This window comes from Apodemus sylvaticus, chromosome 7 (assembly GCF_947179515.1).
Source record: "Apodemus sylvaticus chromosome 7, mApoSyl1.1, whole genome shotgun sequence".
Classification (NCBI taxonomy): Eukaryota; Metazoa; Chordata; class Mammalia; order Rodentia; family Muridae; genus Apodemus; species Apodemus sylvaticus.
The window spans coordinates 74612209-74630142 of NC_067478.1; the positions used below are offsets into that span (position 1 = coordinate 74612209).

The following is a 17934-nucleotide window of genomic DNA, read 5'->3' on the forward strand; positions in this document are numbered from 1 at the left end:
ACCATTAGTGGTTGGCGGCACTCTTTCGGGCAGTCCCTGACGCCTTAGGTGAAACATTGCCCTCAGTGTCAGATGCTAACGTTGGCTTCCGGACGTGGCTGAGGATTGTTTCCATTTCCCTAGGACTAGATTTGTCTACCTACAGAGGGCTCACCGTTGTTAGGCTTGGGGTTTTCCTGCTACTCCTAAACTTTTCATCACCACCCCAAGTAGTCAGGGACTTCTAGAGTTCAGAGGGAAAAGTGCATTGACCAAATGTCTACCAAGGGGTGGCTTTCCCCACAGTGTGCACTGAGTCCGTTCTGCCCAGGGCCTGGGTGGAGGCAGGTGGGGAGGGGACTGTGGTCTTAGTTCCTGTCTCCTGCTTGTAGAGACAGGGTAGAGAGAAGACAGCAGGCCGGTTGCTCACCCTGTGGATTTGGGGACACATGCATGAAGGGGAGCAGTACCAAACAGGAGCAGTCCCTGGAAGAGCCAGCTTGGCCAAGGGGACAGCTGGAGCAAGAATATCCTACTCCCAAACTGGTGACTGGGCAAAGCCCGACTCCCAAAAGTCTCAGGAGGTGACGTCACCAGGTTCATGGTGGATTGCATGGGAGGAATCTGAGTTGCTCCGAAGGTTAGGACTGGCTGGAGACAGAGGGTAGGTAGGGGTGACTGCTCAGATAAGCATGGCATCAGATGCCCCATGATTGGCTCCAGATGCTGCCCAACAGCACATCCCAAGCTTAAGCCCGACTTACTGAGGGGGTCTCTGTGCAGACCCTCACTAGCTATTGCCTTTGAATAGGTTTCTGTAGCACAAGCTAGGAGTTTACATACTGAAGCTAGGATAAAGATGGAGAAGGGCTGGGGCAGTTCCCAGGAGCCCAGCCTGCTGCAGGTTAGACCCATGGTTTCTGAGGTTGGATCTTGGCTGCTCTCTCCCAAGCTTCTGGATCTAATCCTTCTGGGGCAGGCACGGAGGGTGTGGCTCCTGGCCTTCTCCCCCTATCTCCCAGCAGGGCCATGAGGAAGGGAACTGGTTTTGTTCTCAGAAGTAATTACATGATGCCATTTAGCCAGTCTGGAAAATGTCTGTCTTGGCAAGGGGCCTGCCACATACTTGTAAAGTATCTGAGGCATGAGGCAAGCTTGGTCAATCAGCCCAGGCCTCTCCACGTGCATCCAACTCTTCCTTTAGTTAGTCCCTACTCTTGGTGGCCTTATTCCTTCATTGTGTGAATGGACAGCATTGAAGAGTTGCAGGACCATCCAGGAGTTGCAGACCGTAGCAAGGTCTGCCCAATGCCTTCCAGGATAGGTACCTAGGCTGTGTCCTGGAGCCTGGCTCCATAGTGGATGGCTGGGTCACACCTTCAGGTGAGCTGAGGGTATCCAGTAGTTCCTGGTGCAGCGTGGATACCACCAAACCTCTGAATGCCAGGCCTTTCCTCAGAATTTGTGCTTCTTGTCGGTGAAGAAGAGCCTCCGGAACTTGTCGGGCTGGGAGGAGGGAAAGGACGTTGGGGCCTGGGCTCTCCGGCAGAGAGGGAAACCAGAGACTCAGGCTCAGTGGCTCTTAGCTCGGGCCTGGGGTGTCAGCCCAAGCTGGGGGGGGGGAATGCCAGAATACAATGCCAGTATGGCTCCCACACGCCTCTCTCGGGGTCAAATTCTACTTTCAGTCTTCCAATTTAAGATGAGGATTTGCCTTTAACTGGCTAGGGATAGGCCGTGGGGAAGGAGGAAGAAAATACTGCAGAGCATCATTTCCCCTCCTGAGTAAGTGCCAGTCCCCCATTATCTCCTACCCATCTGGGGCCTTGCTATGCCCTGGTGGCAACGGATGAAGAGGAAGATGGATTATATACAGGACCACCTGTGTTAGAGGAAGACCTGGGAACATCTGAGGGAAGTGCAGACATGGCTTCGGAGGTCTGTAACAGCCTGTCCACTGCCTAAATCTTAGAGGATCAACACCTCAGAAAATGATCTGGGTGGGGGAAGGGAGAACAAGACGGGGAGGACACAGCTCTGTCCTGAGGGAGGAGCTGATTTGAAGCTCAGGGTGTCTTTGTTCAGGCCAGGGGAGGGGGTTTCAGCTTTCCCCCAGACTCGAGGCTGTGCCCACAAGAAGGAGTCACTCCTATTGTGTGCAAGTACAGGCAGCTGAGGGATATGGAGGAGGTTGTGGGCTCACCTGCCACCCTGGGGACCCAGGACCAGCCCCATGCCAACCACCTCACTCTGGCATTTTTTAACCCCCCCAACCCCACCATGATCTTCTCTATCATGAATCTTCAGAAATGGTCACCCTGAGAGCCAAGAGTCACCACCTCTTGTCAAGAGGGTATGTGGTGCGTTGTTCCCTAGGAAACTACCCTGAGCACAATCAGATGATCAGCCCATCTTACAGACAAGGAAGAGAGAGTCTGGGTAGGGTTGCCAAGAAAAAAAGTATAGGCTTCCCAGTTCAATCTGAATTCTAGGAAAATAAGAAACCATTGTGATTTTTTGTTTTGTTTTGTTTTGTTTCCTTTTCTTGTTTTTGAAACTTTAAAAAATGATTTATTTATTTTTATTTCACATGCTTTGCCTGCATATATGGCTTTTATGTCTGAGCGAGGAGGTTGGATCCCCTGGAACTGGAATTACAGATAGTTGTGAACTGCCATGTGGGTTATAGGAACTGAATCAGGTCCTGTGGCAGAGTAGCTAGTGCTCTTAACTGCTGAGCCGTCTCTCCAGCTCCCATCATAATGTTTGAGATATATGAAAACGACTGATTTATATAGAATTAAAATCTAACTAGATGTCTTGTGTTTTGTCTTGCTAAATTTTGTAGCTACAGTCATCAGAGAAAGTGTCTTGGCCAAAGCCAGAAGCCAGAGAGGTGTTTATTCATGACTAGTGCCAAGGGCCTTCTTTCTGGCTTTCAGTGGTTCTGACAGTCTTCCGGTGGACTGCAAGAAAGCCATGGAGAGCCCTGCTGTATAGGAATCTTAGGTGATTTCACCCTGAAATCTAGCAGCTGCTTCTTCCACCCTTAAATCACCGGGGGAGGTGGGGAGAGTTCGGGGCACTTGTGAACAGTAAGCTGCTCATTCCTGAGAACCACATGCAGATTCTCTCCATGTAGTCCTGACTGTCCTAGAGCTCACTACAGAAGCCAGGCTGGCCTCAGACTCCCAGAAACCCTCCTGGCTCCGCTACCCTAGTGCTAGGATTAAAGGTGCATGCCACCAGCCACCACCCACTCCCTCGGGAACTCACCTTGTGCACTCGTCCTGAGTCCTTGTTCTTGGCGGCTGGGATTTGCTCATAGGTGTTCCCTGACTCTGGGAGCTGCGAAGTCTTTGAAATCTTCTCATAGCCATAGTCCGTCGGCCCTGAGAGTTGGCTGTATGTGGGGCTGACTCCAGGGTATGCGAGCTTGGCAGTGCCATGCCAGCAGGTTGGAATCTGCTCGTAAGTACTGCCTCTCTGGTCTGCTCTGTCCCCACCCTCTTGCCGTAGGCCTGGTGTCTCAGCGAGCTGGTGGGCATCTGTAGAGCTGGCTTCAGAGGAGGACTGAGCCTCATGGCTCAGCTTTAGAAACCCCTGCCTCCAAGTTGTAGCCCGTGATCCCAGGGCCTCAGAACCGGGGGGCAGGGGAAATCCCAAGGAAGCGTAAGGCATTGTCGAGCCTTGGTCTGGCTTCACCCCAGATGGGGCAGGCCCTGGGCTATTGGGCCTGTTCTGATCTTCATCTGAGAGTTTCCTTGAGGGCTCCCTGCCTGGGGAACAAGCCAAGCTGCCAGCAGGAGCTGGCCTGTGCCTGCCCCATACCTCTGTGCCCAGGCCTAGCTTTGCCCGGTTCATCTTCTTCAGGTCTGCATAGATGATGTCACTGGGACCTGCAGAAGACTCATCCAGAAGAGAGGGACTCCTCTGGGGAATGGGGGGCACTCTAGTGGGTACCTGGGAGAGAGAGCAGAAAATTTCTTAAAAAACACCCACTGTTACCATGACCTCAGACCCTCTAAGCTCTCTTTATAAATTGAGCCTCCCTCTTTTGCCTCAGTTTGCCTATCTTATGCAAGGGTTGGTTTCCTGGTTCTAACTTAAGAACAGTCTTTGCCTTGACAATGAAGGCCTTGGCTACCAGCTCAACAGCCAACCCAAACTCATTCTGCCTGGTCCTTCCGTCTCCAGCATGGTTCACTGGTTCCCACGGGGCCCCATGAGTCACCCACTCACGGTTGTTTACCTCCAGGGTGACTTACTTCCAAGCCCATCATTCAATGCAACCTTTCAACAAATATTCACTGATAGCAACTACATGGCAGGCAGTCTAAGCCCCGAGACCAGCTTGAGTTTACATTCTAACCTGGGAACAAGCACCATGGGGCTGTGCTACAGTGCACAAAAGGACTTGATGTAGTATATGATGTATGGATGTGTCATAAGGAATGCCCCATCAGGACATGATCAGTGCTGTAGAGAGCAAAGCAGGTAACAGAGAAGAGAAAATAACAGGCAGGAAAGGTGACATGTTCTGTAGGTCAGGTGGCAAAGGTGACATGTTCTGTAGGTCAGGTGGCCTTTTTGAGGAGAGACAAAATGCAGTATGAGTATAAGTGACGTCACTCAGCCAAGCAGAGTATTCAGCAAGTTAAAAGCCTTGTGGGTTTAAGAAAGATCTGTAAGGCCAATGGGGCCATGGTGAGCATTGGGGGGGGGGGGCGGTTCAGGAGACTAGAGAGGCTCTTGTGACCATCAGGCCCATGGTGTAAGAAGCCCAGACTAGAGTCAGCCTGCAGTGATACGCCAGTGCTATGGCCTGCCCTGGCCAGCAAGCCTGGACTAGACTCTTCCATTTTGTCAGTGTGAGGAGTTGTGTGAGTTTTCTGAGTATAAGAAGATATTAGGTTCTTTTCTGAGTGTAAGAAGTCCTTGGCATGCCATGGCCTATGTCTAAAGACATCCTCTGAGCCTATCCCATCATAAAGACACCCCACTTTACAGTCTGCTAAATGGTGTTCAGTATCTTACAACATTCTCATTGAGCCCTCGCAGGTACCTCAGGAATGGTAAACAGACTCAGAGAGAGTAAGTACATGACTCACACAACGCCTCACACTGAGAAAATGGAAAAGTCTAGTCCAGGCTTGCTGACTAGGGCAGGCCACAGCATTGGTGGATCACTACAGGCTGACTCTAGGTTGGGCTTCTTACACCACGGGCCTGATGGACACTTACCATGTCTGAGGATACTGTTCTGATGGCTTCTAAGGATCTGACTCTAGTATGACCCCTGCATCTCAGCCTGGCAGCTATCAGCCTGTGTAGGGCAGATTCCTCCTCACCTCTGCGCTCTCCTCATCCGAGACAGACCGGGAACTCATGTCTAGGGCTTTCTTGGTGTGCAGGAAGGAGACCTGGGGCTTTGCAGGAAGGCGGGGACTGGTGGCCTTGTCAGGGAGCACGCTGGGAAAGTCCATGGCTGGAATTTCCAGGCCTAGATTAGTCTGCTGGAGGCCCGTGTTGATGGCATCGTATAGATCATTTTCCTCTAGCTGGAGGCAGTGAAGACATAACAGGCTTATGATCATACACTGGCAGCCCTCAACTGCCTGCCAAGGGCTGGAGAGAAGGGATGAAAACATCCCACGAGGTTTCTGACCTTTGGGCAAGATTCTTTTTTGATTGAGGGCCACAGTGCCTCTCAGTTCCATTGATAGCATGTGCCTGTGTGATTGTTACCCCAAGGCTGGGCACCCCATCCTCCTACCCTCACCCTCACAGGGAAAAGTGCCTACCCGTGGGCAAGCAGCAGCAAGGGTCTCCCCAAAAGGCTCAAGCTGCACCTCCTGGTAATGGCGTAGGAGCTCATCAAGGGTGCCGTGGCTGAGGGTGTCTCCTGAGACAAGGTAACGTCGATTTCGCAGCTGGTTGATGACAAAATGGCGGCAGCGATCACTACCCCTGCAACACAGTTCACACGTGGGCCGGGTTGAGCTGCTGGCTACGAGCGGGCCAGCTTTGCCCCTGTGCATTGGAGGAGGATCATCTCTCCAGTACAGACTGATCTGACCACGGGCTGATCCCGCACCATGCATCTATGGGGTTCCTTGGGGGGCCTGGGGGGCACTTCAAATGTCTGGGGCCCTGGGAACAATTTATCTTGTTCTTCGGGAGCACGGTGCTAGGACTAGCGTGATTTAGACCCTCATCAAGCTCAAAACTCAAACAGTGCCCCGAAGCTTGCTCATCTAGTTACTGATGCAATAATTTATAGCTGTTGTTTTTTGTGGTACTGGGGATCAAACCCAGGGCCCCCCACATGCTACGCAAGTGCTGTAACACTGAGCCATGCCCCCCAACCCTATCTACTTATTTATTTTAGCTTTAAATCCTTTAATTTTTTTACTCATTTATTTTTCAGAGAAGATCTCACTTTACAGCCCAGGCTGGCCTCAAACTCAAGAGGCTCCTGCTGCCTTAGCTTCTCCAGCGCTGGGACTAGAGCAACTGTGCTTGGCTAATGTGCTACTCAGAAGATCAAAATAAAAGAAAAACAAAACCAAACCATAAAAACACAAAACAAAACGATGAGGTAGAAAATATCAAAGTTTCCAATAAAGCCGAGGTCCAGCCCTGTCCCTTTGCCAGTCAGTTCCCCCGTCCCCATCCTCTGGAACAACAGACCCTCCCCCAGCCTGTGAGGTCCTACCCTCGGCATTGTCCTTTCTTAGGGAAGAATGATTTAAACCCAGAGCACACATTATGGGTGTACAGCAAGATAAATTTTTACCCATAAAAAATGCCCCACGTAACCACATGCAGATTAGGCTATAAAACCTTGCCTAGCCCCTCCCTGCCAGTATCCCACAGGCGGCCTCTTTCTGACCTTATTGTCAAAAGCTTGTTTCTTCCATTATGGAATTTCAAATAAATGAAAATTATGCAAAAATCCTCATTTGTGTCTCACTTCCTTCACTCAATGTAATTTTCAGATTCACTTAGGCCCAAGCGGATTCAGCTTCTTTCTTTAAAAACTTACGTGCAGTGCCTCATCTGACAGAAAACCTACAGCCTTCCAGGAAATAACCTACAAGCTATTTCCTTACTGAGGTTGTTATAAATGTAGGTGTTCTATGCTGTCTTTTGGTGAATGCATTGACTCATTTCTACTGAGAGTATGCCAAAGAGTAACAGAGGCACGGTGGAGCAACACACACACACACACACACACACACCATATACACACACCAAGCACACCACACACACACACCACACACACACCAGACACCACACCACAAACACACACCACACATACTACACACACACACAGACACACACACACACCATACATACACACACATACACACATACCACACACACACACCACACACCACCCATATTACCCACACACCATACACACACACACACATACACACACACACCACACCACATACATCCCCCCCCACACCACACACCACATGCCACAAGCCACACACCACACACACATACACCCCACATACACACCCCACACCCCACGTACACACACCACACATACCACATACCACACCTATACACAGACACCACACACACACCACATACACACAGACACCACACACACACCACATACACACAGACACCACACACACACCACATACACACAGACACCACACACACATACCACATACACACAGATACCACACATACACACTACAAACCTCACACACACACACCACACACACACACATACACCACATCCCCCACACACATACCCCACCACATACCACATATACCACACAGACACCACACACACACACATACCACACACATACCACACACACATACAACACACACACATACCACACATACCACATACTACACACACACACACACACACACACACACCCCAAACACCCCACACACACCATATACACATAGACACTACACACACACCACATACACACAGACACCACATATACACACCACATACACACAGACATCACACATACACACCATACACCACACACATCACACATCACACACACACACACACACACACACACACACGCACACACAAACTTCTCTGTCTCTGTCTGTCTTTGTCTCTGTCTTTGTCTCTCTCTCTCTTAGGGATATCTATCAGTCTTTTAAGAGCTTGTTTGGGAGGTCTTAGAACAAATGTCATCCCTTCTCTATTCTGGGCAAGTTGTCTTCTTTATCAAATTGCTTCAGGAGGGATGCAGGGTGAGGGAAGGAGGCGCTTCTCCAGTCGCTAGATCAGCTGAATGAATGCTGCTGGCAGTGGGGTAACAGATGTCACAGCCAGACTGCGTTCACATCCAAATTTCTCAGTTCTTTAGAGTAAGGGCTTTATGTGTTTACAAGGTTGTTTTTATCCTGTTCTCATAGGCACTTTGTTTACTTATAAAATAGTTTCCTGTTTCCTTTTAGAAAGGTTATTGTTGGCCAGGTAGTGGTGGTGCATGCCTTTAATCCCAGCACTTGGGAGGCAGAGGCAGTGGATTTCTGAGTTCGAGGTCAGCCTGGTCTACAGAGTGAGTTCCAGGACAGTCAGGGCTGTACAGAGAAACCCTGTCTCAAAAGAAAAAAAAAAAGAAGAAAAAGAAGAAAAAGGAAGGTTATTGTTTTCTATTTTGGACCTATGTAGAATTATTCATTTTTTGAACCTTGTATGAAGTAGTGACAACTTTTTTTCCCTCAACTGAATATCCAAGTGCTGTGTGCCGGTTCTATGAAAACCAGGAATGATGGTGGCGCCTGGATGTGGATCGGGGTCAGCTTGCTGATTGTCTCTGCCCCTTCTATTCCTTTTCTCTCTTTGTGTTTCTTTGAGCATCTCCTCTTGCTATTTTTCACAGGGTGGCATTGTGCCCGAGGTCTCATAAGGGAGAGGGAGGAGCAGGGAAGCTCAAAAAAACACAGAATAAACAAAAACCAAAACTGAAAGGAGATTTGGGAAATGCTTATTATATTTCAGAGTGCCCAAAACCGTATGTGGCAACAAATGAGACTTGAGCAATTGTTAACATGTGTTCAACCCTTCCATGTTTTTCACTGTGCCAGGCAATTGCAAACTCGTCTCATCGGGCGCTTGCAGCAGTCCCATGGTAGGTAACTAGAACACTCCTATTTTACATACAAGATGACAGAGACACAGAGAGGCAAAGAAGCTTCCTCCAGGTTAGGGTCTGAACAAGGAGAGTCTGTGCACATAATTTGAATCAGCATCTGGAAGTTTGTCCTGCAGCCCTGGCCTCCTTCCAGGCCTCCAGAGGGAAACTCTACCGTTCCAATTCAGCCCAACTTCAGACTATGCTCCGCAGGCATCACCTCTGACTTTACACTAGGTGCACGTCTCTTCCTCTTTAGTCTCATAGCCTTGCATTAGTAAGGCCCAAGGTCTTCATACCCAACCAATGGCGTGGGTTCCCACTGCCTTCACACCTCCGGACTGTCTCCAGTTCTCCCTCTGCATGCACTCTGCCTGGACCCTTTCTTCGTGGTCAGACTTCTCATCCACAGCTATCCTATTTCCAGAGATATGTCCCGCTGCATCCAAGGATCTGTGGCTCTCAAAACCTTGCACTTATTCCCATGCCAGTCCACTTACTAGAAAGACTTTCTTATACCCAACCATGCCCTCTTCCCGCTAGCAAGTCTATTCCTCCGCTACTGGGCTCAGAGTTCATGCCCACTGAGAGGATGTTTTTATCCAGCTCCCCTCAGCCCTTTGAAGGCTTCAGCAACATCCCTGGTGTATAGTCATTGCTCGTGCTCTCAAAGGGTTGACCAAGCAGAGGATGACTGAATCATGGGGTCAGGGCCCAGAGAAAACCAGACAGTGAGTTTCTGAACCTCTGTGTTCATCAGCAGGTTCTGGGTTATGAAACCCCGAGGCTGCCTGTCTCCTCATAGAGGGTTACCCACTTACCTGTAAGACAAGATATAGCCAACAGCCCGGTCACTGAGGCGGATGAGGAAGGAACCGAGGGCTTTGTCGCTGAGTAGCTGCTCTGTCTGCCTGGACAGAGGATATGCCGTTAGCTGGGGTCTGTACCCTCACAGTAACCAAGCAGCCTGAATTAGACCTCTTTCAGGATCCTTGCATGCTGTGTCCTAAATTGAGACAGATTTTCAGCCCTTGATAGAAAACCTTCTGAGATCTTTGACTGACTCGGAGGCCTCTCAAGGTGCAGTCTGTGGTTGGTCCTGGCTCAAGTGAGAAAACTAAGGACAGTCTGTAGTTGGATGTGAGTTCCCAGGCCAAGGGCACCTTCCACCCCCCAGTGCAGCCTTGCCAGCAGGAGTAATAGACACCTCCTGCAGCTTCCTGCTCTCACCCAGATAACTATATAGAAAGAACTGATATCAGAGACTTTCGCATTGGTAGAGATCCCTCTCTTGTGATTAAGTGTGCAGTTGTGCAAGACGTGCCCTACATGAGAGTTTCTGTAGCACTCCTGCTGTGTCTCAACCTTGGTTACAAGAGAAGCTTACAGAGCTCACCGCCACCTCCTCAGGTCTTTCTGCGTGATACCTAGTGTTTTTGAGGCACAGTGGACAATTCTAGCTTCTGTTTGTTTGTCTGTTTGTTTGGCTCAGAAGAACACAGACTGTACAATTCCTTACCCACATACTCACCAGATACATCACTACATCACTAGTTAGAACTACCTTCATAATTTTCAGGGATCATTGCCTAATGAATATGTGGGACCCCTTATTTCCAAACGAAGGGTGTCAAGACAGTGACACGGAGCATTAAAATGGCTGCAGGTCCCCTGAACACAGCCTCGTGTGGTCTGCAAAGCTGTCCCCTCGCTGTGTTAGGCCCTGGGCCAGGACCTGGTGGGCTGTGTTTGTCATTCTTTCTTCCATCTCATACTTGGGAAGCTTGGTGATCTATCTCAACCACAACGCTAAATCCCACATCCTTGCCTCTACGCCAGGATCACCATGTGTCTGGGTTTCCTGGACAGTTTTTTTTTTTTTAACCTCAGTTATAATAGCATTCCAGGGCTGGCACACGGCATGGTTTTCTAACTTTTGCCAAGATACTCAGAACTCATCTAAACACGCCCAGTTCCTGCACAGTCCACATTCGTCCTTCCCACACCTGCAACTACCCAAGATCCCGCTAGGAAAATGCCCTCCACATCTGCCTTCAGAAGCTTTGACAATCTGTCTCTTCTACCCCAAGGTCTTGCCTAGTGAGGGAAAGGCCAGGAACCCAGAGTTCCAGAGTCCTCGGACCATATTCCCAGGCCTGAGGAGCTGCAGGTCATGCTGGTCATGAGGTCAGGGGCAGCCTTACTTGCGAGTGATGAATCCATGAAACCAGGGAGGCAGAGCTCCATTCTGTAGGATAGAGGGGGCCTGTGTCTCCATGAACCACTTCAGAGCCAGCTCCTGGATTTCAGCCAAGGCCCGCCCATCCCCTGCCTCGTCTAGCGCCTTGCCCAGATGGAGCTGCTCTGGGCCGCCCTCCATCCCGGTGAGTGCTGATGATGTGTGGGTCCTGATGGCTGCAGTCCTTTATATCTGTGTGACATAGCTCATTTGCCTGCACTCACACCCTCCTCGACGCCTGTGGCACACAGGAGTCCTGTTACCTCTGGGCTGGGTCTCTAGCTGACTCTCCTCTGTGACACTTTGGGACCAGGCATTTTGGCTTGCTAGACTCACGAGCAGAAGGCTGCTCTAGCAGCCTGGGGAGGGTCAGGCAGGGTTTCTGTGATCTCTGGGCCAGCAGATGACTGTGACCTCTTTTTGCCCAACCTTCAATTTTTGCCTCAGAGGAAGAGCAGACACAAGGTACAGTCACAGCACTGCCCCTGTGAGTGAGCAGAGCTCTGGAGTTAAATTCACTGTATCCTGTCCTCACGGAGGCTTTTGTGTTTTGGTGAGGAAATTTCATGCTGATTAATTTTTCCTTCCACTTCAGATTGTATCAGGTACCTGCTGTGTACCATATAAATCTGGGAACAAGACCACAAGAATGGAAAAACAATTTTTTTTGTATGTGAGCATTGTGTGTGTGTGTGTGTGTTCACTCACAGTCATGTGCACACATGCACACAGATATTTACCCATGCATAAGTCTGGAAGTTAGAGGTTGATATTAGGAGTCTTCCTCTGTCAGTCTCCACCTTATCTTTTGAGATAAGGTCTCTCATTGAACTTGGAGGTGCTGTTTGGGATAGACTGTCTGGCCGGCAAGTTCCTGGGATTTGCCTGTCTCTGCCTCTCAAGGTGCCCAGCTTTTATGTGGGTTCTGGGGCTCCAAATTCAGGTCTTCGTGTTTGTGAAGCAAGCACTTTACCTACCACGTCATCTCCGCACTCCCAGAGAAGCACTTTCAACTAATGGAACGCCACAGCAGATGAACGCAGCCTGTAGGGAGGAGGTAGAGGGAGACAGAGGGTGCTGGCTTCATGTCATGCGTTGTAGTCAGCCTTGCCCAAGGGTGACCGTGGGTCCTTGAGGGAGGAATCCAAGCACCAGGTGAAGAGAGGCTGTTGCCAACTATAGGAAGAGTAAAGACACAGATGGGATTTGGGTACCTGCTTAGGGCAGGCAGTAGAACACTTTATTCATACAAATATTCCCAATCCCTGATGTCAGCATTCTACAGCGGACACTGAAGCTGGAGGACAAGGGGTGGCAGAAGCCATCAGACCCCCAAACGTGGCGTAGAATCCCACTTCTGTTGCATTTTGGTCTAGGGTATCAGAAGGCTGCTGAGCGTTGGAGATACCTTGGTTTCCTCATAGACTGGGAACTAGAGGTTATTGTTTAGACTCCAGGGCCCTTATGATGGGTAGAAGCAAAAAAGTAAAGAATGAAAATGTATTTACATACATTCAAAGCACGGCAGAACTAATCAATGATGCTCAAAATTAAGACAGCAGCGGCTGCGGTGCTGCAGTGGCAGTGCCTACTGATTTCCAGGAAGGGCAAGGAGCCGTTGAGGGCTGGTGTGTTTCCACTTTCTGATCTGGACTTACTATGAGAATTCATGGGAGCATGGTTTATGCTCTTTGCTGCTTACATGTTCTACTTCAGTAAAAACCATGGGCTGAAAAAGAAGGGGAAGATAGCACAGCTACATGTCCATGGTTCAGACAGCTTCTGGCTTGATATCTGTGTTGACCCTTAACCAAATGTTGTAACTTTATGACTTCAGTGTCTTCATCTTTGAAATGAGGATTATGATATGACCCATTTTCTGTTACTACAATGAAACGCCAGAGGCTGGCTACTTTGTAAAGAAAAAAAAAAACCACAAGATTTATTTAATTCATAGTCATAGATGCTAGAAGGCCAAACTTGGATAGCTCTGCCTAGTTGGGCTCTGTCAGAAGTCTCCTTACCTACATCACAGGGGAGTGGATGCCATCATGGGGACATGATTGAGAAGGAGCAATCACATGGCCAGACAGGAGCAGGTTAGCTCTTTTATAATAACCCACTCTAATTAGAACTTATTTAGAACTTTCTAGGGTCCAAAAAAAACCTGAATTAGTCAACCCCTTCCAAGGGCAATGCTCCCCATGGACATTCTTCTTCTAACTCTCCTCCAGGGTTCCACCACTTCCCAACATCGACAGTCTGAAGATCAAGCTTCCAACACATGACTCCTTAGGGGATTAGCCACACCCAAACCATGGCAATTGTTGTAAAGGGGGTCAAATGAGTTAACTCCGGTGAACAGTGGCCCTTTTATTTGGAATAAAATAAGTGGTTAGGATTAGCCACTGCTCTGATGATCATGATGCCAATGATATAAAGACCTTTAAGTGTGAATAGTTTAACCCCATTTGGAAGACTACTATTGTCACTAAAACATTGTTATAAAACATTGTTATGAGTCATCTCAAGTCTAAAATAAAATGTGTTAAGGGATGTGTGTGGCAGTGCACACCTGTAATCCCAGCACCAAGCAGGTAGCAGCAAGAGGATTATAAGCCTGAGTTGAGCCTAGTCTCCATTTTAAGAGATCAATTTGAAACCAGCCTGGGTCATATAGCAAGACTTTGCCTCAGAAACAAAGTAAGGGTCCTGGCAAGATTTCTCAGTGCTTAGAGTGAGACCTGGCCTAAGTTTCATGTACAGCATCAATATCAAACATCTCACAACTGTCTGTAACTTCAAGGGATCTGGGGCATCCTCTTCTGGACTGTTTACGTACTTGCACTCATTGCGTGTGTGCATGCACACACACATACACACACACAAAATTATGGAATACATTTTTTTTAAAGACAGTATCTCTTTATGTAGCCCTTGGTGGTCTTGAACTCACAGAGATCTCCTTGTTTCTGCTTTCCCAGCGCTGGGATTTATAGCATACACCACAATGCCTGGCTTTAAATTAGAAAATGTGTTTGGGCACGAGTAGGGTGCATTTGGTTCGGTGGGAGGGAAGGCGGGAGCATGAGGCAAACCTGCCATCTGAACAGGGAAGCTCACTTTTTGCCTCTCAGCCAGCTCTTCCTCATCTGCACAGGGTAGCAGCTCTCACTGGCATCCCTCAGCACAAGGACAGGCACATGGCGACGTAGCAAGTGCTCTTGGAGAGTCAGCACCCAGAACATTGATCTTTTATAAATTCTTGATTTCCAGCCTTGACGATGAGGGTGTCAAAGGGGAGCCGCGATTTCTGAACCCGTCCTTCAGTCTCCCGATTACAGACAAGCCAGGGACATCATGGGGTCTGGAATCTCCAACCCAAGTTGGCAAGGACTAGAATTCTCTAGAATGCACATTCTACAGAACTCTACAGGAGTTCCGTGCTCATTTTCCCTAACTTTTCATTGAAATTCAGCATCTCCTTCCTGGTGAACAGAGGCAACAAGCACCATTAACAGCAGCAGCAGCCCTTATTTCGTCACCACCAGAAACCACGGAGATTTCCTATCAGAACGGCAGGCAGCTGCAGGTATGTGTACAGACCATTTTTCTCATATCAGAATTATAAAACTTCAGCCCAGTGCTAAACTTGCTCTGTAGTACAGTGCAAAAACCACAGTGCTACCTCACCGATATTTTCCTGTGACCCTCTTTCCACATAATTTAATCTCACTGCTCCTCTATTGGTCCAATTTTGTGCACTTAAAAAAATATCTAAGAATCATACAAGACTCAGTAGATTTTCCAGAGGCCCATGGCACCCTACAGAGTGAGTATTCTGGCGTCCAACCCAGAACAGGTTTGCTGCCAGGGTCAGGTCCTGGAAGTATTCAAATGCAAAGAAATATGCTGCTCTTTTTTTCCATGAGGCAAATCTCACTCCACCACCGTTAATGCTGGATACATTTATGGGCGGGACCCATGATTTTCCTAAGAAGACAAAGCCTTTTTTATACAAAAGGGGACATAGCCCAGATGGCTGTGGACCAGGGGTGACAATTCTGAGCGTTAAGCAAATAAGGAGAGCTCTGCATTTATACTCAAAAGAAATATGGGACCAAGGAAGGGCAAAGCCCAGGTTAGGCGAGAATGAGGGGTAAAGGATTATGGGTAGGGAAAGATTGTTTAGAAAGAAGCCTGCATCTCATCATTCAGCTCACTACATGTTCATTTATGGGATGGTGGGCTCTGGACAGAAAGAATATTATGAAGTAGACCCTTACTATTCTCCCTGAGACCCAGAAGTGTAGGGATAAAGTCGGGGCTACAAGCTCGGGAGTCAGGCTAAATGGCTCAGAATCCAGCTTCCACCGCCTGGCTCTGTGATACTTCTGTGTCTCAGCTTCTTTTTCTATAAAAATGGAGTTCAGTGGTCAAGTGCTTGCTGCACAACCATGGGGGTCCCGAATCTGATTCCCTCCCATCGTGGAAAAAGCTGGGTGTAGTGGCTTGTACTTATAACCCCAGTTTCAGGAGGTGGAGTCAGGAGGATCTCTAACAGTGACTAGCCAGCTAGTGACTGAATTGATGAGCTCCCAGTTCAGGGAAAAACCCAGTCTCAAAAAGTAAAGTGGGGTGGGGCAGGGCTGGAGAGATGACTCATGGGTTAAGAGCACTTTCTGCTCTCACAGAGGGCTCAGGTTCAGTTCCCAGCAGCCACTTGATGCTTCATAACCACTCGCGACTCTAGCTCCTGGACACCTAACATCCTCTTTTAGGCTCCTGTGTGTACCAGGCATGCGCCTAGTACATATACAAACATGCAGGCAAACACTCATACACATATAATAAAAACAAATAAATCTTTTTACAAAATAAGGCAAAGAATAATGGAGGGGAGACATGTGCACATGCATCTTCAGATGCATCTGCACACAACACACGTGTGGAGGAGCAGGGAATACCTACACAATAGGATTTAGGTGCGAATGAGCTAATACACGCAGCTGAGTGGCCAGGAGGTATGATTACCTGTGGTTGCAACATGATTTACACCTTGGCTTCAAAATATCACAGGTCGCCATAGTTTGATGTCCTATCCTTAGCATTACTTCCCTATCTGGGGTCCTTGTCCCACAAGGTGTTGCTCTCCAAATAGAGAGCAACAGACTATCCAGCAAATGACTCTTCTAAAGAGGGCCAGCCTGTGTGGCTCTTGGAAGCAAGGCTGAGGTGTCTTTGCAAAGCTTTTCAGAGAGAGTGTCTTGCTTAAAGACTAGAGACAGAGCAAATGCTGGCTCCTGCTTCTTTCCTGAGTAGTAAAGGTGTCCACTGCAGGGTGCTGCTGCACACCAGACCCCTGCGTAGTATTACAAAGGGACTTGCCATGCACTTATTTGAGCTATAAGCACTATTTTTTCATACCTTTGGAAGTTCTGTGAATAGGGCACAATCTTGCTCAATGAACTTGGGGACCAGAAAAAGGATGACTTGTTTTCTCCACCCCCACAACCCTTTTCTTTGTGAAGGGTCTGCCATTCTCTGCACTGTACTGTGCCCAGAACACAGAAGCAGTAGCTACGTGTTAAATTATTATTCAAGTAAATGCCACTTATATGTTTTCTAAAGGTTCTACATATTTTTTAATTATTCACTTTACATCCCAACTGAAGCCCTCCTCCCTCCTCTCCTCCCAGTCCCACCCTCACACACCCCTTCCACACCCCCTTTTCTCCTCAAAGAAGACAATACTCCCTCCCTAACCCCCTGTGTCCCTCCCTAACCCCCTGGGTGCCAACCTGCCCTGGTATATCAAGTCACTGCAGGATGAGGCACATTCTCTCCCACTGAGGCCAGACAAGGAAAAGGGATCCAAAGGCAGGTAACAGTCAGAGACAACCCCCACTCCAATTGTTAGGGGATCCACATGAAGATCAAGATGCACATCTCCTACATATGTGGAGGTCCAGCCCAAGCATGCTCTGTGGTTGGTGGCTCAGTCTCTGTGCACTACTATAGGCACAGGCGTTGCTGAATAGTTGATCAAACTGTGAACCTCAAGATCATGTTGTTTACTGGAAAAGTCCATTTCTAGTTATGGTGTGGCTCAGCCTTAGCACACACCTTTAATCCCTCTGGCTGGAATACGCACATCTTTAATACAACCCTAATCCCAAACAATGAAGGTAAAGTTAGTTTGTAGAAGGAAGCACCTATTTTTGAAAGTGATGTCTAATTGAGTGGCAGACAAAGTGACAAATCAGAGAGATACTTGGCAGAATAGGATATGCCCAACTCTCACAAGAACAGAGAGGAAAGAAAGGTGACTTAAGAGAGAGTAACACATATACACACAGAGGGAGGGGAGAGGGAGAGAGAGAACAGAAATTGGTGGTAGCAGGAGCACATCTCTGGGATGAGCCAGAGACCTGGGATGTGGCCAGCTCCTGTGAGCCTATGGGGATGACCCTAGCTGAGACTCCTAGCACCCAGGGATATAGAGCCTAAAGTGGACACCTCTTGTAGCCATGTGGGACTTTCATGTGGGACTTTTAGCTCATGTAGAACAGATAAAAG

General features: G+C 48.5%; 1 protein-coding gene across 1 annotated transcript; it reads right to left on the minus strand.

Moving 5' to 3' along the window:
• Positions 1-1434: 1434 nt before the first annotated feature.
• On the minus strand, positions 1435-11496 carry Sh2d7 (SH2 domain containing 7). The gene is made up of 6 exons (XM_052187484.1): positions 11321-11496; positions 9938-10027; positions 5784-5949; positions 5331-5540; positions 3256-3942; positions 1435-1485 (listed from the first exon to the last, which is right to left on the minus strand). The coding sequence occupies exons 1-6, from the start codon at positions 11494-11496 to the stop codon at positions 1435-1437; spliced, it is 1380 nt and encodes a 459-aa protein (XP_052043444.1).
• Positions 11497-17934: the final 6438 nt, after the last annotated feature.